The sequence below is a fragment of the Coregonus clupeaformis genome, chromosome 20 (genome assembly GCF_020615455.1).
Source record: "Coregonus clupeaformis isolate EN_2021a chromosome 20, ASM2061545v1, whole genome shotgun sequence".
NCBI classification, from domain to species: domain Eukaryota; kingdom Metazoa; phylum Chordata; class Actinopteri; order Salmoniformes; family Salmonidae; genus Coregonus; species Coregonus clupeaformis.
Window position 1 is genome coordinate 47,390,209 of NC_059211.1, and position 23,368 is coordinate 47,413,576.

The 23,368-nt window shown below is 42.9% G+C and overlaps 1 protein-coding gene across 1 annotated transcript in view; it reads left to right on the top strand.

Moving 5' to 3' along the window:
* Window positions 1-23,150, top strand: part of LOC121533550 (DNA-directed RNA polymerase, mitochondrial) — a 106,799-nt gene extending 83,649 nt beyond the window's left edge. Inside the window, exons 16-21 of the mRNA XM_041839596.2 lie at window positions 5,613-5,665; window positions 17,397-17,495; window positions 18,306-18,378; window positions 19,484-19,575; window positions 21,041-21,114; window positions 22,160-23,150. Coding sequence (XP_041695530.1) covers window positions 5,613-5,665; window positions 17,397-17,495; window positions 18,306-18,378; window positions 19,484-19,575; window positions 21,041-21,114; window positions 22,160-22,209 — 441 coding nt within the window. The 3' untranslated portion in view covers window positions 22,210-23,150. The remainder of the gene's footprint in view (window positions 1-5,612; window positions 5,666-17,396; window positions 17,496-18,305; window positions 18,379-19,483; window positions 19,576-21,040; window positions 21,115-22,159) is intronic.
* Window positions 23,151-23,368: the final 218 nt, after the last annotated feature.

The following is a 23,368-nucleotide window of genomic DNA, read 5'->3' on the forward strand; positions in this document are numbered from 1 at the left end:
TATTCGATTCCGAGCTCCCAAAATGCTATTTTCTTCGATGGGCATCATTTTGACCCATAACTGAGGTCTTTCTTAGATGAAGGAGATATACTGCTACAATGATGATGACCTGATCCAGGGATGGGCAACTCCAGTCCTCGGAGGCCGGAGTGCTGTCACACTTTTTCCCCATCCCTAGCAAACACAGCTGATTTAAACTAATTGCAATCTAAATGAATGATCATGATTAGTTGTTTATTGGAGTCAGATGTGTAAGCTGGGGCTGGGGCAAAAGTGTGTCACCAATCCGGCCCCCGAGGACTGGAGTTCCCCATCCATGACCTGATCCTTTCCATTTACGTTCATCCTTTCCATTTACATCTATTTATGTCAGTATATCAGGGTACTCTACTGTCGTAGAGAGCCTGTTGTTCTATCTATGGGTAGAGGTTCCCATTCACTGCTAGTCTTATCACTTGTGGGGTCAAATGACATTATGAAGGGCAGCTCAGAACAGCTGTAGATGGATTTTAAAAAACTGATTAGGTCTCTACTTGACACCAACAAATGCCCCATAATATCTGGCCCTCTGCCCTCCCTAAATCGTGGCATTGAATGGTTCAGCAGACTTTTTGGCCTCCATAACTGGCTGCGAGACTATTGCAGCTCTGTGGGTGTAATATTTATTGACAATTTTGATACCTTCTGGAAACAAAGCTCATATTATAAGGAGGATGGGATCCACCCAAATCATTTGGTTTCCTGGATCCTTTCACAGCATTACAAGGCTGTGTTGAGACAATTACTTATCAATGACCAAGTCCAGCTCACTTAATCCCTACCATTGTGTAGCTGAGTTGTCATAATGATTCAGCAAATGTACATTATCCTAGGGGCGTTGGAAGACACAATGTAAATAACTGAATTTATGTCCCTCTTACTGCCTGGAATGCCTCTGCTGATCCTACAGCTATTGTATGCAGTACTCATATGCCTATGAACGAGAGTAATACTGTTAGCACTGAGGTGGTGTGCCCTAGTAGGAAGTCCACTGTGTGCAGCTCACCCTGCACTAATAAAAATAACCCGAGTATGTCTACCTCTGCAAAGCTTCCCAGTAGAGCAAGAAAAATAAGGTTCATGAAATCAATAATTTGCTAGTAACAGATGACATTCATATTCTGACAATCTCTGAAACTCACTTAGATCATACATGTGATGATACAGTGGTAGCAATACAAGGTTATAACATTTACAAAAAATACAGAAATGCCAACGGGGGAGGTGTTGCGGTCTATTTTCAGAATCACATTACTGTAAAGCTTAGAGAGGATCTCATGTTAAATACTGTTGAAGTAATATGGCTACAGGTTCACCTGCCTCACCTAAAGCCCATTCTGGTGGGAAGCTGCTATAGACCACCAAGTGCTAACAGTCAGTATCTGGATAACATGTGTGAAATGCTTGATAATGTATGTGATATCAATAGAGAGGTATACTTTCTGGGTGATTTTAAATATTGACTGGCTTTCATCAGGCTGCCCACTCAAGAGAAAGCTTCAAACTGTAACTAGTGCCTGCAACCTGGTTCAGGTTATCAATCAACCTACCAGGGTAGTTACAAACAGTACAGGAATGAAATCATCAACATGTATTGATCATCTCTTTACTAATGCGGCAGAAATTTGTTTGAAAGCAGTATCCAAATCCATCGGATGTAGTGATTACAATATCTAGGAAAACCAAATTTCCAAAGGCTGGGCCTAATATTGTGTATAATACAATACGTTTTGTAGTGATTCCTGTGTTGTTGATGTGAAGAATATTTGTTGGTCTGTAGTGTGTAATGACGAGCAACCAGACGCTGCACTTCACACATTTTATGAAATTGCTTATCCCAGTTACTAAAAGCATGCACCCATTAAGAAAATCACTGTAAAAACTGTTAAATCCCCGTGGATTGATGAGGAATTGAAAAATGGTATGGTTGAGAGGGATGAGGCAAAAGAGATGACAAATAGGTCTGGCTGTACAACCGATTTGGCAAACGTACTGCAAATTGAGAAACTGAATAAAAATAAGAAGAAACTACACAATGAAACTAAGATAAATGACATAAAGAATGATAGTAAAAATCTTTGGAGCACCTTAAAGGACATTTTTGGCAAAAATGCAAACTCTGCTCCATCATTCATTGAATCAGATGACTCATTCATCACAAAACCCACTGATATTGCCAACTACTTGAATTATTTTTTCATTGGCAAGATTAGCAAATTTAGGCATGACATGCCAGCAACAACCGCTGACACCACACATCCAAGTATATCTGACCAAATTATGAAAGACAAACAAATTGTAATTTTGAGTTCCGTAAAGTAAATGTGGAAGAGGTGAAAAAATGACAAGCCACCAGGGTCTGACAACTTGGATGGAAAATTACTAATGATAATAGCGGACGATATTGCCACTCTTATTTGCCATATCTTCAATTTAAGCCTACTAGAAAGTGTGTGCCCTCAGGCCTGGAGGGAAGCAAAAGTTATTCCCCTACCTAAGAATAGTAAAGCCCCCTTAACTGGCTCAAATAGCCTACCAATCAGCCTGTTGTGTATGACCAGATAAAATGCTATTTTACAGTAAACAAATTGACAACAGACTTTCAGCACGCTTATAGGAAAGGACATTCAACAAGCACAGCACAGACACAAATGACTGATGATTGGCTGAGAGAAATTGATGATAAAAAGATTGTGGGGGCTGTTTTATTAGACTTCAGTGCAGCTTTTGATGTTATCGATCATAGTCTGTTGCTGGAAAAAACGTATGTGTTATGGCTTTACACCCCCTGCTATATTGTGGATAAAGAGTTCTCTGTCTAACAGAACACAGAGGGTGTTCTTTAATGGAAGCCTCTCCAACAAAATCCAGGTAGAATCAGGAAATCCCCAGGGCAGCTGTCTAGGCCCCTTACTTTTTTCAATCTTTACTAACGACATGCCACTGGCTTTGAGTAAAGCCAGTGTGTCTATGTATGTGATGACTCAACACTACACGTCAACTTCCACAGCAACTGAAATGACAGCAACACTTAGCAAAGAGCTGCAGTTAGTTTCAGAATGGGTGGCAAGGAATAAGTTAGTCCCAAATACAATGCTTTTAGTTTTTGAAATATTTAGGACAAATCATTTACTATACCCTAAACCTCAACTAAATATTGTAATGAATAATGTGGAAATTGAGCAAGTTGAGGAGACTAAATTGCTTGGAGTAACCCTGGATTGTAAACTGTCATGGTCAAAACATATTGATACTACAATAGCTAGGATGGGGAGAAGTCTGTCTATAATAAAGCGCTGCTCTGCATTCTTAACAGCACTATCAACAAGGCAGGTCCCACAGGCCCTAGTTTTGTCGCACCTGGACTATTGTTCAGTCGTGTGGTCAGGTGCCACAAAGAGGGACTTAGGAAAATTGCAATTGGCTCAGAACAGGGCAGCACGGCTGGCCCTTGGATGTACACAGAGAGCTAACATTAATAATATGCATGTCAATCTCTCCTGGCTCAAAGTGGAGGAGAGATTGACTTTATCACTACTTGTATTTGTGGGAGGTATTGACATGTTGAATGCACCGAGCTAACTGTTTGAACTACTGGCACACAGCTCGGACACCCAAGCATACCCCACAAGACATGCCACCAGAGGTCTCTTCACAGTCCCCAAGTCAAGAACAGACTATGGGAGGCGCACAGTACTACATAGAGCCATGACTACATGGAACTCTATTCCACATCAAGTAACTCATGCCAGCAGTAAAATTAGATTTAAAAAACAGATAAAAATACAGTTTATGGAACAGCGGGTACTGTGAAGCAACACAAACATAGACACATGCATACAAACATACGATAACATACGCACTATACACACATGTCAGCAGCTAATGGGGATCCATAATAAATACAAATACTTCTCTTCACCTTCAGCCTGAGTATAAAACGCTGTTCTGTTCTTTATTCCTACTGTCTCTGTAGAGCAGTGTTTCTTAATCCTGCTCCTGGGGACCCGAAGAAGGGCACTTTTCTTTTTCTTCCCAATTATACACACCTGATTCCACTCAGACCCAGGTACAAAGGCTTGATGAGTTGATTATTTGAATCAGGTGTGTAGTGCTAGAGTAAAAACAAAAATGTTCACCCCTTTGGATCCTCAGGAGCAGGATTAAGAAACACTGCTGTAGAGGAATGGCAGGGCAGAATAACTAGTGAGTGACCCTTATTCTCTCACACTGTCATTCTCGCTCACTTTTTCTGACCCCCCGCTCTCTCTCTCCTCTCTTTCTTTCTCTCATCTCTCCTGCATTAAGTGGTTATTCTATTAATGGGGTCTAATAGATTCATAAATCATAGTGATTGATGACCACCCACAGGACTGCATCTCAATTTACCACATGGTCAGCACACACACACGTTCCACACTCAGTCCAACCAAGCTCAATCTCTCAAGCTATCCTCAGCACTTCAGGTGTCCCTCTCAGCTGTGTGCTGCCTGTCTCTCTCATGTTTATCTGTCTTCTCTCTCTGTCCCGGCTCAGTGCACTGTCACCTTGAGCAGGGAACCGCTCTCCTCTACTGCTTTTCTCTCTCTCTCTCTGTGTGTGGATGTGGGCAGGCGCGTGCGTGCGTGCGTGCGGGGCGGGCGACGAGGCGGCTTTGGAAGTGACAGGAAGAAACCAATCTGAGCAGTAATGTGATTGGGGCGTGACAGTGATGGTGCCAATGTGTAGAGCAGTCACTCACATACGTGACAAAATGGCTTCCCTTACTGCTCTTACAGGGCCAAAGTGATTTATTCACCTCAGCCTGGTCAAACTCTCTTCTGTGGCAGAACCTATAGTAAGTGTGTCTGCTCTGTCAATAGCTGTTGTTGAGCTATTGAGCACTAGTCAGGATTACTTCTAGGGCTACGGTTCCCAACCTTTTCCTTTCCGCTGACCACCAAATAACTGTCAAAAGCTCTTGAAGACCACCATTTTTTACATACAGATTTAGTCAATTCTATCAATGAATGTAACATATGAAATGCCTATTATTACAGATGGATGTTTGTTTAACAGTTTCTAACATCAAGATGGTCCCAACTGTTATTATTTTTGGAAGACAATTCATATTTTTTCTCTTATTATTTTATTTATTTGCTCACAGGTTGGAAACTACTGTCATAGGAGACAGTTACTGTTTGTTAACATGTCACAGTACACTTGTATGTTAGCTCAAGTCAGGTTTTACCAGTCATTAATGTCTTGTGTTCTATTGTCATTTCTGTCACCTCTGTGTGGTAGGTGGGCTGGGAATCAATGGGTAGCACTTGTAGGTCAATCAGAGGCTTTCAATAAGAATGGATTCCACATTCATTTGATCTTCCATCAATGAGTTAGAAATGTCTAACAGAAGGACTGCTTTGGGTGGTTGACGTTTACCCTGTTTGCTTTGTGTGTTTGTTTACAGAATGTCTAATACTAATCCAGTGTCCCCTCTCCCAACCTCCACCATTTCATTGAGTGAAATGACATCATCAAACCTACCTGACTCACTCATGTCCTCCTCCCTTTTCCCCTCATGTCTCCTGCAGCTGAAGGCCACCATGCAGTACCTGAGTCTCCAGATCACCCACGACTCTAAAGAGTAAGTTCCTCTCCCTCCAGACCCTTCTAACACTACCAGAGTTGGGATCAATTCCATTTAAATTCCTGTCAGTTGCATTGGACATGGAATTTCTCCATAGGGGAAAGTTGTTACATTCCTAACTTGACTAGAATTTAGATGGAATCAACCCCAACCCTGTCATCCACCATATCTTCTCAGGGTTCACTTTTTTCTCTCCACTAACCCCAGGCTCTCCATCTTGCTTAAGATACTTTGACTTACACACCCTGTATAAAAACAGTATCAAGACATGTTTACCACTTTTGATTGGCCACATCCTGATCCGTTCAGCAACAGCAAACACATCATGATGATGATGTGGCAAGTAACACTTTGCTTCTTGAAAATCCTATATCTTAAAAACTTGACTGCTGACATGCAAAACATTTTGGGACTGTATTAACAGTGGACTATAGGGAGTTTCCGGTGACGTCATAAACGGGAAAACAGCTTGAAGACGCAGCTGCGACCCAAATGGAAAACTAGCTAACTAGTACTATATATTAAGAGTGGTAAATATTGAACAAAGTGGCAGGAGAAGTTAAATAATGACTTTGTCAAGTAGATACAACAACAAATAACGACAGTTCAAAACATTCCAGAGGAGATAGGTGAGGACAGAGCCACGGTGTGTGACGACTTGGAAAATAGGCTGAGGTGTAACAAAATGTTGATCTACCAGGTAGCAGAAGGCGTTGAAAGAAATTATATGATGAGCTTTGTGATTAACTTACTGAAGACCACTCTACAGCTACCACCGGATATGCACATCAAAATCAAGAGAACGCACAGGTCACTGGTTACGAAGCCGAGAGATGCAGAAGCACCGGAAATATCCATTATAGTGCGGTTTCTGGACTTTACTGTCAAATAAACTATTCTACACCAGGCCTGGGAGCAAAGGCAAGTTACATTTCAAGAGAAAACAATCTACTTTGACCATGATTATTCCCCAGACCTACAGAAGAAAAGGATGCGAGTCCGAGAAGTGATCGAACAGCTGAGAGGGAAAAACATCAAAGCGAAGTGCCCATACCCAGCACAACTGAAGACCTTCAGCACTTTTGATGGATGCAATCCCGACCCTGAGGGACCTGGGCATCACGGTACAGGTGGAAGAAAGAGACCGTCTGGAGAGAGAGAGAGAGAGAGAGACACCGATGGCAGGTGCAGGAGGCAGGGACAGAATGGCGCTGTCAGAAGCGGATCTGAAGGCATTCATCCAGGAAGACGTTTGAAATGTATTGATATGTGTTTACACTGAGATAATAATCACATTGATTTTCGATGTAGGCCACTTTATTTGGTTTAATAATTGGATTACTTTGTCGACAGATAGTATACATACAGTAAACTTTGATTTAAGTTAAACGGGTCATGTGCTGGGATTTCTTACTGCATTACACACCGGGTTCGAGCAGCAACTTCCTAGGATGGGGATTTTACTCTTTTGGGTCATTGCATCAACACTGAGTGTGTTTACTCCAGAGAGACAGGAAAGGCACAGCTCTCTGGCCATATGTCAACGGGGGCTAGTGTGTTTAATTTGAGATGATCAGCAACATTACTTTTTATTTAAGACAAGCAGGTTTTTTTTGGGGGGGGATTTTGTTTTTTTGGTTATGTTTCTAGTGTTCCTTGTTCATTTATCCTTGACCATCATATTGAATTTAGGAGTGAGTTTCTGCACTTTACAGACATTACTTTTTAAAAATTGATTTATATGATGAGAGGTAGGAGAGTACAAGTCGAAGAGGGAGTTATGTATCAATGCAAAACAACAGATTAAACGACTAGTTTAATTGTATTCATTATAATATAAATGTTTAGTAGAACATGTCCAAGAGACATATTTCACAGAGAATTTACATAAATAATGAAAAAGAGAATGTGTAGATCAAGTATTTAGCGCATCTTTTCATGATGGGGAAAAAAAGAAGGGTTTTTGGGGAACCAACAGCAGCAACTGGATAGCAACGGTCATCAAGTCCAACACCTTGGACAAGCGCACATTTACAGTGGGGGAAAAAAAGTATTTAGTCAGCCACCAATTGTGCAAGTTCTCCCACTTAAAAAGATGAGAGAGGCCTGTAATTTTCATCATAGGTAAACGTCAACTATGACAGACAAAATGAGATTTTTTTTCTCCAGAAAATCACATTGTAGGATTTTTTATGAATTTTTTTGCAAATTATGGTGGAAAATAAGTATTTGGTCACCTACAAACAAGCAAGATTTCTGGCTCTCACAGACCTGTAACTTCTTCTTTAAGAGGCTCCTCTGTCCTCCACTCGTTACCTGTATTAATGGCACCTGTTTGAACTTCTTATCAGTATAAAAGACACCTGTCCACAACCTCAAACAGTCACACTCCAAACTCCACTATGGCCAAGACCAAAGAGCTGTCAAAGGACACCAGAAACAAAATTGTAGACCTGCACCAGGCTGGGAAGACTGAATCTGCAATAGGTAAGCAGCTTGGTTTGAAGAAATCAACTGTGGGAGCAATTATTAGGAAATGGAAGACATACAAGACCACTGATAATCTCCCTCGATCTGGGGCTCCACGCAAGATCTCACCCCGTGGGGTCAAAATGATCACAAGAACGGTGAGCAAAAATCCCAGAACCACACGGGGGGACCTAGTGAATGATCTGCAGAGAGCTGGGACCAAAGTAACAAAGCCTACCATCAGTAACACACTACGCCGCCAGGGACTCAAATCCTGCAGTGCCAGACGTGTCCCCCTGCTTAAGCCAGTACATGTCCAGGCCCGTCTGAAGTTTGCTAGAGTGCATTTGGATGATCCAGAAGAGGATTGGGAGAATGTCATATGGTCAGATGAAACCAAAATAGAACTTTTTGGTAAAAACTCAACTCGTCGTGTTTGGAGGACAAAGAATGCTGAGTTGCATCCAAAGAACACCATACCTACTGTGAAGCATGGGGGTGGAAACATCATGCTTTGGGGCTGTTTTTCTGCAAAGGGACCAGGACGACTGATCCGTGTAAAGGAAAGAATGAATGGGGCCATGTATCGTGAGATTTTGAGTGAAAACCTCCTTCCATCAGCAAAGGCATTGAAGATGAAACGTGGCTGGGTCTTTCAGCATGACAATGATCCCAAACACACCGCCCGGGCAACAAAGGAGTGGCTTCGTAAGAAGCATTTCAAGGTCCTGGAGTGGCCTAGCCAGTCTCCAGATCTCAACCCCATAGAAAATCTTTGGAGGGAGTTGAAAGTCCGTGTTGCCCAGCGACAGCCCCAAAACATCACTGCTCTAGAGGAGATCTGCATGGAGGAATGGGCCAAAATATCAGCAACAGTGTGTGAAAACCTTGTGAAGACTTACAGAAAACGTTTGACCTGTGTCATTGCCAACAAAGGGTATATAACAAAGTATTGAGAAACTTTTGTTATTGACCAAATACTTATTTTCCACCATAATTTGCAAATAAATTCATAAAAAATCCTACAATCTGATTTTCTGGATTTTTTTTTCTCATTTTGTCTGTCATAGTTGACTTGTACCTATGATGAAAATTACAGGCCTCTCTCATCTTTTTAAGTGGGAGAACTTGCACAATTGGTGGCTGACTAAATACTTTTTTCCCCCACTGTACATGCCCGTCTGAAGTTTGCCAATGAACATCTGAATGATTCAGAGGAGAACTGGGTGAAAGTGTTGTGGTCAGATGAGACCAAAATCGAGCTCTTTGGCATCAACTCAACTCGCCGTGTTTGGAGGAGGAGGAATGCTGCCTATGACCCCAAGAACACCATCCCCACCATCAAACATGGAGGTGGAAACATTATGCTTTGGGGGTGTTTTTCTGCTAAGGGGACAGGACAACTTCACCGCGTCAAAGGGACGATGGACGGGGCCATGTACTGTCAAATCTTGGGTGAGAACCTCTTTCCCTCAGCCAGGGCATTGAAAATTAGTCGTGGATGGGTATTCCAGCATGACAATGACCCAAAACACACGGCCAAGGCAACAAAGGAGTGGCTCAAGAAGAAGCACATTAAGGTCCTGGAGTGGCCTAGCCAGTCTCCAGACCTTAATCCCATAGAAAATCTGTGGAGGGAGCTGAAGGTTCGAGTTGCCAAACGTCAGCCTCGAAACCTTAATGACTTGGAGAAGATCTGCAAAGAGGAGTGGGACAAAATCCCTCCTGAGCGGTGTGCAAACCTGGTGGCCAACTACAAGAAACGTCTGACCTCTGTGATTGCCAACAAGGGTTTTGCCACCAAGTACTAAGTCATGTTTTGCAGAGAGGTCAAATACTTATTTCCCTCATTAAAATGCAAATCAATTTATAACATTTTTGACATGCGTTTTTCTGGATTTATTTTGTTATTTTGTCTCTCACTGTTCAAATAAACCTACCATTAAAATTATAGACTGATCATGTCTTTGTCAGTGGGCAAATGTACAAAATCAGCGGGGGATCAAATACCTTTTTCCCTCACTGTATATCGCATGAAAGCCAATGAGGGCTATGGCAACAACTGAGTTTTCTTCAAAATATAAATGTTTAAATGGATAAATAATTGAACAGTGCACCAGGAGTACTTGCCCTTGTGATTCCTGAAATGCATAGCCTGTTGAAGTATTTTTCGTATCCAAAATGTAACTTTTGTTACATTGTTTTCTAACTCAGCTGGTTAGCTAGCTCTGTCTCATTGACCACCAAACGTTGCTAATGCTAACTAGCTAGCTAGCCACTTAATATAATTTATTTTCTCAAAATGTATTTTAGCTAGCTAAGTTAGCAATGTTATGAATACAACTCCCATCTTCTGTCAACATCAGGATACGATTTGAGGGCGCTAGCTAGTTTGCTCCAAAAGTGTTTATAGCTTTCACTGCATGCTGACAGTGAATTCAGAGCCATTCAGTGGCTAGCTACACTACAAACATAATTTTACCAGATTCCCGTGAAGCAGTTGTAATGACAGTCCACCACAACATACCCAAAAGTTTATTGACTAGCAAGGGGTAGTCTGTGTTTAATTTCATTGTGTAGTAGAAACACAGTTTGAGATCATTGTGAGGGGATTTCGCCAGTGATTGAATGGGGAATTGGGCTTCCTGGGAAAATGCTGTCAGAGGTTGCAACAGTAACCAAGGGGGTGGGGCTTAGCGAAGGGTCAATTAACCAGCTTTTTGAAGTGAATGTTCTCAAATCTTTTACTCAGCTCCAAACCAAATTTGGTCTACCTGCAAATGATATGTTTAGGACTTCTAGATAAGAAACGACCTAATGACATAAAAATATCACCATTCAGTGTAGAGCAATATTTCATAAACCTATTGGAAGGTCAAATAACAGCCCAAAATAGGCGTCTCAGTTATATAAAAGGTTACAGATGACCACATCTGAACACACGCAGGATCTTCAAGGAAAACTAGAAATGAATGTGGTGGTGGAAGATGAATTTGTGAAAGTAGTCACAAATGCACTAGTAGCCCAGTGTGGAGGGAGTTTGACTGGAAAGTGAAGATGAGATACTTTCTTGATATCGAAATGGTATGCTGGAGGGGCTGTGGACCAATAGGAGACCACACACACACCTTCTGGGACTGTCCAAAGTTACAGGGGTTCTGGAAAAACATTCAAAAGAAGTGAAGACAGTCCTAGACATTGAGTTACCACTGGAACCACTGTTCATTTTATTGGGAGTAATACCGTGTAACCTGGATGATAAAAACCAAATGTACATGTTAAGGGTACTGTTAGTGATGCGGCCAAATGGCTGCGGCCAATTGGCTCAAACCACAGCCGCCAACTGTAAGTCAAAGGACTCAGAGACTGAAAAATGTGTATGTAATGGAAATTATGACAGCCAGGTTGCAACTAAAGATGGATACTTTTTTGGACTCCCATCATATTGTATCTTGCCAAATAACTGTTTGACAAAAAGAGGGACCTGTGGTGTGTGTGTTAATTCTTTAAATGACATTGAGGTAAACTCCTGTAATTATTAGTATTATTACTTACAGTATTTTTGTCCTTTTAGGGATATTTTGTAAGAAATTACTTTTTTTATGGCTCTTTATGGCTCTCTTTCTCTCTGTCTCTTCCAAAAACATAGAGCATGATGGGAACGATCCTTGACATGTTTTATAATGTATATTTGAACATTTTGAACTTTTTGAAAAGAAAGATATGTTCAAAACAATGGACCAGATGGACAGACAGGCAGACAGACAGGCCACTGATAGCCCTGGGTAGAGTGGCATTTGGGCTGAAATGTCACCGCTGCATGATTCTGTAAAAGGGCCATTGAATGTGTGATTAGTATCAGAGGTAGAGATGGAGGTTGATACACCGTGGTTGTTATTTATTGGGTTTCAAACTTTAAAAAGTAGCCTATACATATTCCTGTGCAACATTGGAAACTAGGCCTAGTTGGTGTAGTTAGTGTAAATCTTTGAGTGAGTGCCTACACTATAACTACAGCTGTATCACTAAGATTGGAACAATGCATATGGGTAATCTCTAACTGTAAAATAAAAAGTTAATTTCATACTCTGTTCTTCACAATGTCCATGCTGACTGACACCCACACACGTTTCGTGACTATTTCATCGAGCTCATGACTAGGGCAGATCTCCCCTTTAATTGCTGCTGTCTGTAGCCTACTGTCTGATCCCTCAGTGGGGTGAGGCCTATGCCTTGTGACAGTCTCCCCATTGCTGTGAGGTCTGCTGCTGACATAGAGAGAGACCATAAATACCACACTGACTGAGAGAGAGGAGACAGATTGACAGCCTTCTGTCTGACCTGACATTCACTGTCACACACGAGCACGGCCGCACACACCAAAAAGCTTCCTCTTTATCTCAAACTAAAGTGTGTGTGTGTGCGTGCTTGCGCAGAGGGATGCTGCTGCTTATAGAGTTAGCCCCCTCAACTTTCACAGGCTGCCAGTCTGCCAGTTACAGCAGAGCTCAGCATTCCCTCCTCTCTGCTGATTTCCCCAGCTTTCACTCCTTTACACACACACAGCTTTGTTTTTGTGAATCTTCTGGACTTTTTGGGGAGCAAAAATGTATTCCTATTCAAAATCCTATTTTCCCTAACTCCTAAACCTTAACCCTAACCTTATCCCTAACCTTAACCCCAAACCCTAAACCTGACCCTTAAGCCTAAAATAACATATTAAACAAATTCAGGACATGAATAAAGTCCTGACTTTACAAAATGTTTATTGTTTTCTTACTTTGTCAGGACGTTCTGGTGATTTGTCAGGACATTCTGGGATTAAAAAATACATATATATAAATATAGGACCAAACACACATCACAACAAGAGAGACAACACTACATAAAGAGAGACCTAAGACAACAACATAGCATGGCAGCAACACGCAACAACACAGCAAGGTAGCAACACAACATGAATCAACATGGTAGCAACACAACATGGCAGCAGCACAACATGGTAGCAGCACAAGACATGGTACAACATTATTGGGCACAGACAACAGCACAAAGGGCAAGAAGGTAGAGACAACAATACATCACGCGAAGCAGCCACAACTGTCAGTAAGAGTGTCCATGATTGAGTCTTTGAATGAAGAGATGGAGATAAAACTGTCCAGTTTAAGTGTTTTTTGCAGCTCTCCCCACCGGTGTGATTACTACCTCTGATAAGGTAGGAAAATATGTACTGTACACACACACACTCTCTCTCTCTCTCTCTCTCTCTCTCTCTCTCTCTCTCTCTCTCTCTCTCTCTCTCTCTCTCTCTCTCTCTCTCTCTCTCTCTCTCTCTCTCTCTCTCTCTCTCTCTCTCTCTCTCTCTCTCTCTCTCTCTCTCTCTCTCACACACAAAGTATTGTGGTAATTTGAGTTTAAAAGGAATGTAAGTAAGTGATGAGGTGGAGTGGTTGGCTGTGGCTCTCCTGTGGCTACAGCCCTCTAACCATATTTCAGGCACTTGCCACATGCTAGGATATTCTCTCTGGTATGCAATCTGGTTTCCGCTCAGGTTATGGATGTGTCACTGCAACCTTAAAGGTCCTAGATGATGTCACCATTGCCCTTGATTCTAAGCAATGTTGTGCTGCTATTTTTATTGACTTGGCCAAATCTTTTGATACGGTAGACCATTCCATCCTTGTCGGCCGGCTAAGGAGTATTGGTGTCTCTGAGGGGTCTTTGGCCTGGTTTGCTAACTACCTCTCTCAAAGATTGCAGTGTATAAAGTCAGAACATCTGCTATCTCAGCCACTGCCTGTCACCAAGGGAGTACCCCAAGGCTCGATCCTAGGCCCCACGCTCTTCCCAATTTACATCAACAATATAGCTCAGGCAGTAGGAAGCTCTCTCATCCATTTATATGCAGATGATAGTCTTATACTCAGCTGGCCTCTCCCTGGATTTTGTGTTAAACGCTCTACAACAAAGCTTTCTTAGTGTCCAACAAGCTTTCTCTGCCCTTAACCTTGTTCTGAAAACCTCCAAAACAAAGGTCATGTGGTTTGGTAAGAAGAATGCCCCTCTCCCCACCGGTGTGATTACTACCTCTGAGGGTTTAGAGCTCGAGGTAGTCACCTCATTCAAGTACTTGGGAGTTTGGCTAGACAGTACACTGTCCTTCTCTCAGCACATATCAAAGCTGCAGGCTAAGGTTACATCTAAACTTGGTTTCCTCTATCGTAATCGCTCCTCTTTCACCCCAGCTGCCAAACTAACCCTGATTCAGATGACCATTCTACCCATGCTAGATTACGGAGACGTAATTTATAGATTGGCAGGTAAGGGTGCTCTCGAGTGGCTAGATGTTCTTTACCATTCGGCCATCAGATTTTCCACCAATGCTCCTAATAGGACACATCACTGCACTCTATACTCCTCTGTAAACTGGTCATCTCTGTATACCTGTCGCAAGACCCACTGGTTGATGCTTATTTACAAAACCCTCTTAGGCCTCACTCCCCCCTATCTGAGATACCTACTGCAGCCCTCTTCCTCCACATACAACACCCGTTCTGCCAGTCACATTCTGTTAAAGGTCCCCAAAGCACACATCCCTGGGTCGCTCCTCTTTTCAGTTCGCTGCAGCTAGCGACTGGAACGAGCTGCAAAAAACACTCAAACTGGACAGTTTTATCTCCATCTCTTCATTCATCAAAGACACAATCATGGACACTCTTACTGACAGTTGTGGCTGCTTTGCGTGATGTATTGTTGTCTCTACCTTCTTGCCCTTTGTGCTGTTGTCTGTACCCAATAATGTTTATACCATATCTTGTTGCTGCCATGTTGTTTTCATGTTGGGTTGCTACCTTGCTGTGTTGTCGCGTGTTGCTGCCATCCTATGGTGTTGTCTTAGGTCTCTCTTTATGTAGTGTTGTGTTGTCTCTCTTGTGATGTGTGTTTGGTCCTATATTTATACAGTACCAGTCAAAAGTTTGGACACACCTACTCATTCAAGGGTTTTTCTTTATTTGTAAAAAATGTTACATTGTAGAATAATAGTGAAGACATCAAAACTATGAAATAACACATGGAATCATGTAGTAACCAAAAAAGTGTTAAACAAATCAAAATATATTTTATGTTTGAGATTCTTCAAAGTACCCACTCTTTGCTTTGATGACAGCTTTGCACCCGCTTGGCATTCTCTCAACCAGCTTCACCTGGAATGCTTTTCCAACAATCTTGAAGTAGTTCCCACATATGCTGAGCACTTGTTGGCTGCTTTTCCTTCATTCTGCCGTTCGACTCATCCCAAGCCATCTCAATTGGGTTGAGGTCGGGTGATTGTGGAGGCCAGGTCATCTGATGCAGCACTCCATCACTCTCCTTCTTGGTAAAATAGCCCTTACACAGCCTGGAGGTGTGTTGGGTCATTGTCCTGTTGAAAAACAAATGATAGTCCCACTAAGCCCAAACCAGATGGGATGGCGTATCGCTGCAGAATGCTGTGGTAGCCATGCTGGTTAAGTGTGCCTTGAATTCTAAATAAATCACAGTGTCACCAGCAAAGCACCCCCAAACCATAACACCACCTCCTCCATGCTTTATGGTGGGAACTACATTTACATTTTAGTCATTTAGCAGACGCTCTTATCCAGAGCGACTTACAGTTAGTGAGCGCATACATTTTCATACTGCACATGCAGAGATAATCCGTTCACCCACACCGCGTCTCACAAAGACACAGCGGTTTGAACCAAACATCTCCAATTTGGACTCCAGACCAAACGACAAATTTCCACCGGTCTAATGTCCATTGCTCGTGTTTCTTGGCCCAAGCAGGTCTCTTCTTCTTATTGGTGTCCTTTAGTAGTGGTTTCTTTGCAGCAATTCGACCATGAAGGCCTGATTCACACAGTCCCCCCTGAACAGTTGATGTTGAGATGTGTCTGTTACTTGAACTCTGTGAGGCATTTATTTGGGCTGCAATTTCTGAGGTTGTTAACTCTAATGAACTTATCCTCTGCAGCAGAGGTAACGCTGGGTCTTCCATTCCTGTGGTGGTCCTCATGAGAGCCAGTTTCATCATAGCGATTGATGGTTTTTGCGACTGCACTTGAAGAAACGTTCACATTTCTTGAAATGTTCTGTATTGACTGACCTTCATGTCTTAAAGTAATGATGGACTGTTGTTTCTCTTTGCTTATTTGAGCCATTCTTACCATAATATGGACTTGGTCTTTTACCCAATAGGGCTATCTTCTGTATACCCCCCCTACCTTGTCACAACACAACTGATTGGCGCAAACGCATTAAGAAGGAAATAAATTCCACAAATTAACTTTTAAGAAGGCACACCTGTTAATTGAAATGCATTCCAGGTGACTACCTCATGAAGCTGGTTGAGAGAATGCCAAGAGTGTGTCAAGGCAAAGGGTGGCTATTTGAAGAATCTCAAATATAAAATATATTTAGATTTGTTTAACACTTGGTTACTACATGATTCCATATGTGTTATTTCATAGTTTTGATGTGTGTCCAAACTTTTAACTGGTAGTGTATATATTACTTTTTTAAATCCCAGCCCCCGTCCCCGCAGGAGGCCTTTTGCCTTTTGGTGGGCCGTCATTGTAAATAAGAATTTGTTCTTAACTGACTTGCCTAGTTAAATAAATAAAATAAAATAGACTTGCTGGTGGTAGTGGCCTATCTTTCTCATACAATAACCGGCCCTGGAGTTACTAACTGTTGCTGAAGTGCTTTAAGCTAAACTCAGTCTATCCCATTCCCCATAGAGACAAAGTTAACCGCATAGTTTTCAGAGTAGGTAGACGTTACCCCTAAGCAGTGATACAGGCTTGGCTATTTTCACCATCACTCTGGCCAGTTCCCAGCCAAACGGCGTTACAAGGGAGTGGAGTTGACATCTGAATAGCTGGCTTGCCTATGTCTAGTCTGTGCTGCTGGGTGCTTCCCAAGCTATTATCCCCCTGTACTCCATCCTCATTAAAAGTGCACCGGAGCAGTGGGTTGGGAGGGCAGGACACAGGCTAATGAGGATAATGTGTGCATATATAGATTGGGAAAGTGCTCACTTTCAGCAGAGGTCAATACACATTTCTCCAACCTTTCAGTTGGATGACAGTGGCCAAAGCAGCTACTAATACCGCAATATGTTTTTCTTTTCTAGCCAACACCCAAGAGAAACACACTGAGTGTGTGACTGTGTGTGTCTTTTCCTGTTGTGAACAACTGTCCTGTTTTCTGTCCACAGGAGACCAGACACTGTGAAACAGAAGAATGCCTTCCCTCCTAACTTTATCCACTCTCTGGACTCCACACACATGATGCTGACTGCTCTCTACTGCTACAGGTACACTAAGGCCTGACCTATAACCTCTGACCCACACCACTCTATAGCGGGGATGAGGAAGCTGGTGGCGGGCCGCATCAATTTCCAAGGAGGTCTCAACTTACTGTTGAGAGTTAGAAAAGTAGATTATCCAATTTCGAAATGTGTTTGTGCATCAGCAGTTTTTCTCTTGTTATGTTATGACAGTCACTCAATTAGTTATCTAAACTTTTAGTAATCGGGGTCGAATCCCCCATTAATTTTAGATATCATATTCAAAACTCCAAACATTTCTCTGCACCCTATGGCAAAATGAGTAGAGTTGCAGGAAATGAGCTGTAAAACTGCACATCTTTCTCTCCGCTCGATGGCAAAATGTGTAGAAGTGCAGCAAACTTGCTTCAAAACTGCAACATTTTCTCTACGCCCCATGGCAAAATGTGTAGAATTGGGGCCCAATAAAATTTCACTTAGGGCCTCCAAAAGGCTGGGGCCGGCTCTGACTGCATGTGTGGGTAAGCAGACCATCGAGCCACTTCCCCTCATGATGAGTTCAGATTTTTTGTGGCCCCCACCACCATCAAAGTTGCCCATCCCTGCTCTAGCCTGCTACGGTAAAAGCTCTCATGGCCCCTCTGAACTCTGCATGGGATAGCTATCTGAATAACCATCTCTGTTTGATCCCATAAACGGTTGTCATAGTATGTCACATTGATTAAAGTCTTAGTATGTCTCCCAGGCTGAGTAACCTCATGTTACAGGGTCCAGTTTCCACCACATCTAGCCATGTATCTCATGTCTCTCTCTTTCTTCCTCTGTGTGCTTCTCCAGCGCCGGCCTGACATTCGTCTCCGTCCACGACTGCTTCTGGACCCACGCCCTCACAGTCGACACCATGAACAAGGTACATCATCTTCATTTTCTTCTATCACCTTCATAATTCCTCCTTTAACCTTAGCACACATCTCCTTGTGGCTAGGTGTAGTAGTATACTCTGGTGGCAGGAGTCAATTACTTTACGCCACTGGCTGCCTGGCCATTAATACATGCCTTTACAGCTATTGGCAGCAGGCAGCGCCATATGTCCCAGAGTTGCATCCTGTTACAGAGGGCCATTACGGAGTATAGATGGCTGTGTTGGCCTGTCCTTCGTGCGTGACTCCGAGGTGTCAACAACACTAAATTGAGACGCTCTGGTTCTGTTAAGATCCAAAATGGCCGAATTACCATAATGGCATTTCTGTGTGAATTATGTTAAGGAAAGAGCGTCCAACTGTTATTTCTTCATCCAATCTCCAATGATTAGCATTGAAGGGGTTATTTCACAGTATGGTTATTTCTTGTCATGTTTAAATCTCAAAGTGCTCTTCTCTCATTACATAGCCAATTGAACACAAAGGCAAGGGGCCGCACTCTAAATAACTTGGTCAGCGCCTCAACATATGACACTGGATTTTATATTACCATATTTCTATTCTTCAGGCATGCATTAAATTGGCACCGACCCGGCAGCATAAATGAATGGCCCCAATCACTCTAGCTAGTCTCCTATCCCTTTCCTCCTCCATTTCTACCTCCACCTCCTCTTCTCCTTCTCTCCTCCCCTGTTGTCTGTGTGGTATCAGGGTCTGTGACCGATCTCCTCTCCTTCCTCTCGGAGGGATTGTGACGGTTTCATCAACCTAGTTTAGATCTCCCCATTCACACAATGGAGACCGACAGGACTGGAGAGGACAAACTGAGCGACCCCAATGGAGATCATATCATTATCATAACTCACCCTACAGCAGTGTGACTTAGAGTCCTGTGTCAATGAAGCTGGAGAGTTGAGTAGTGTTGTTGGTTCTGCTTGTATCATGAGGACAGAGTGACTGATTGGGCTCTCTCAGATTGCCAGATCTCTCTAGAACTCCCAGTACAGTCAAATGCCAGTGTTGAATAGAGTGATTGCTTGAGTGTTGGGAGTACAGTAGAGTGACTGAGTGTGTTGTGCTGTCTTGGGTTGCCAGGTTTGCCGGGAGCAGTTTGTGGCACTGCACAGCCAGCCCATCCTTCAAGAGCTGTCCAACTTCCTACTGAAGAAATACTGCTCTGGTCTACAGTAAGTCTCTACACACCACACACACACTGGACCACTGATACACCGCACTGGCAGTTTAGTTTGCTTTATTTTGCTATAAGATGGAGAAAAGGAGCATAGAACCTGACTTTATATGGCTTTATATGCAAACCTCGCCTATTTTGTGCATTAACAGAATTCTTATTGAACTTTGTGCATATTTACTGAGAATAAATAACTCAACAAAAAGTACATACAACAGCACTGCCGATTAACCTTTCACTGTTTCTCAACCATGTATGCATAGAATGTACAAACATTCGTCTACTTGGGAGTTTACTGCTGCGATCTCTCTCTCAACCTGTTATACTGTATGGACTTTTTAAGCCTGGACAAGCCATAGCTGGATTTTTATGATATACAGTGTATTCAGAAAGTATTCAGACCTCTTGACTTTTTCCACATTTTGTTACGTTACAATTCTAAAATGGAATAAATTGTTTTTTTCCTCATCAATCTACACACAATACCCCCTAATGACAAAGCAAAACTGACCCTTTGCTATGAGACTCGAAATTGAGCTTAGGTGCATCCTGTTTCCATTGATAATCCTTGAGATGCTTCTACAACTTTATTGGAGTCCACCTGTGGTAAATTCAATTGATTTGGAAAGGCACACACCTGTCTATATAAGGTCCCACAGTTGACAGTGCATGTCAGAGCAAAAACCAAGCCATGAGGTCGAAGGAATTGTCCGTAGAGCTCAGAGACACGATTGTGTCGAGGCACAGATCTGGGGAAGGGTACCAAAACATTTCTGCATCATTGAAGGTCCCTAAGAACACATTGGCCTCCATCATTCTTATAAATTAGCAAATATTTCTAAAAAAAACTGTTTTTGCTTTGCCATTATGGGGTACTGTGTGTAGATTGATGAGGGGGAAAAAACTATTAAATCAATTTTAGAATAAGGCTGTAATCTAACAAAATGTGGAAAAAGTCAAGGGGTCTGAATACTTTCCGAAGGCACTGTACTAAACGCTAGATGGGCTTTTTACTATGCCATCAAATAGAAACATGGTTTTAAAAGTGAACAGATTCCCAGATGCAAGAATGTACCTTTAAAGGTAAATGTGTTTAGAATCGCAACAGACTACTTGTGCTTACAGTAAAAAGGCTGTTTTACTGTTAGTGAGGTTGCTTGTAAAAAGTTGTATTTTTACGGTAATCCCCTGGGCTTGGTTTAAGTGTACATTGTATCCACACTGCTCCTTCTCTGGGTTAATTGGGCACCTCAGGCCAGCCCCTCACCCCCTGTTCCCAGGCCTCCTGAGGTTATTAGTGCCTAGGAGGAGAGGTGAGGAAGGCTGGAGCTTAGGGAGATGAGCCTGAGGATCCTGCACCACTGCCCTGCTCTTCTCACTAACCGGGACTCCTGACCAACCTCTCACCACCACAACAACAACAGTTAAATAAGGCTTTTATCCTGTCATCCCTTCTCCTCCAGGAGCGAGGTCAAAAACAAAAAGTTTCTGGAGTACCGGAGAATGCTGCTGCTGCTGGCCAAAGTGCCCCAAACAGGTCAGTGTTTCTCGCTCTCTCTCCATCTCGCTTTCTCTCTGCATCTCTCTCTGACTCTCTCGTTCTGTGTCTCTCTCTCTCTGCATCTCTGTCTCTCTCTCTCTCTGCACCCTATGTGACCTGTGTGTTCTGTCCATCAGATTCCACCTCTAATCCCCACAGCATAGAGGATGATTGATAACACCGTCCGTTGTTCTGTCAGCACCACGTCCATCCATCAGTTCTGACGGAGGCTTTTGTGGTTACGAAACCTCTCCCTCTCTGTCCATCTGTAGTGGCTGGTTGGCACCAGCAGCTGAATTGCATAAAATTGATTACAATTAATTGTCCCCACCCTCCACCCGCATGCATAATCTGCTTACATGGCTCAGGCAGATGTGGTGGTCTGCTTTGTGTCTGAACCACGCAGAGGCCATCACCACGGTAACCCCTGGCTGTCTCCTCTAACAGGATACAGTGGATGAATACTATCTGGACATAATCCAGGATGATTTACTGCATCACTCCGCCAGGTTACATTTAACAGGTCGTGGTTCATTTCAGAATCACCCATTGTTATACATCATAATCGGAACATTTTGTTCATCTCACATAGTAGGTTCACCATCATAGGTTACATGTAGTAATTGAGATAGAATAGCTATGCACAGTCTTGCCTAGCTGTCATTTCCCCTCCTCTGAATGACAGAATCAATATTATAATCTGGTCCCTGATATAAACAGACAGGCCCCTCCCTGCCCCTACACGCACATATGACAGGTTACAGTCAACAGTCTGGCCCACCTGTATAATGGTAGGGGAAACATTGACTCCTATGAAGTGTCTATAGGAGTCGACAGCCATGTATAGGGGCAACTTTACAGAGTTGAATTCACTGTGGATCTGAAGATAGAGAGGGATATTAAACTTGATCAATCACTCAGAATTGGACAACAATATTTGACAGATCAAAACTTAAGCAATCATCATGCATTAACGTATCCTCCGGTGCGTTAATTCAATCACTTTTCACTGAGGTGAGATTGTGTTGTGTTTGTCTCCCAGGCAACTTTGATCTCCAGCGGGTGAAGGAATCCACTTACTTCTTCAGCTGAGAGGAACAGACAAACAGACCAAAAGACCAACAGGAAGCAGAAGCCAATGGAGGGAGATGAGTGGGATTGACAGGCTGTGAGGCTGAACACTGGGAGGGCTGCGTGGGGCTGGGAGGCTGGGAGGGCTTATCTCCCTCAGACATCAGCTGATTGATCCACAGCCCGCTGGGCGAAGCCAAGGCCTTCTGAAGCAGCTCCATCACTCATAATGACCAAAACAGCCAGACAGACAGCCAGCCACAGACCATTGTGGGAGGAGAGGAGGAGAGGCAAGCTCCGGAGAGGAGAGAATAGGAGAGGAGAGCAGCTCTCCCACTCTGGACTGAAGAGGATCTCAACAGAGCTCAATTATGACCCATGCTTTGACTTTCACTCCCCTGTTACTGTAGTGTGTGGGAGTGCGAGAACGTTTACGCGTGTGTCAGTGTGTGCGAATGACATCCCTTGACCGAGAATGTCAGCGTTGCGTTTTACTGTATCACGCGTGTGTTCCGCGCACCTGTGTGTCCTCCCCTTATCAGGAATACCTCCATTACATAGAGAGCCAGAGAAGCTAAGACTTCTGAGAGTGTGAGTGAGCAGTGATCAGCGGGGTAGCCCAGTGTGGTCAGTGTGTGCCCTCCATCCCCCCTCCCTCTCTGGGCAGAGTCGGTCGGCACTCTCCCTCCGGCTAACACCTGGGTCATTAAGCACATGATCCTGCCTTTCATCGATTCAGAGGCACCCAGGAAGAGATGCCCACTCTCACATTTAGAGCAATACCTCATTTACCTCACAAGTTTCCAATGGAGACAGTTACTCTCACTCACAGAGAGAGGGAAGAAAATATAAATAATGGATGGAAAGGAGGGAGAAATCTGTGACTTTATGTATTCTTATTTTCACCTCCTTTTGGAGTGATTAAGCACTTGATTTTTTTAAATAAATATGTATTTCTTAAAGCATCTCTTGTTCATTTGATGGGAAGTGTTTTGAATGGATTATGTGTTTACAGACATGGGGATTTATTTCATTATATCTGCACCCTTTAATTGTATCGAGCATCATAAGATCATCTCCTTTTATGAGGCACCACAAAGGGTTTGAAGAATCTAGATGTAAAAATAGCAGAAATGGTATCTGCTCTGGGCTAGAAACACTACAGCAGTTTCAGACAAAA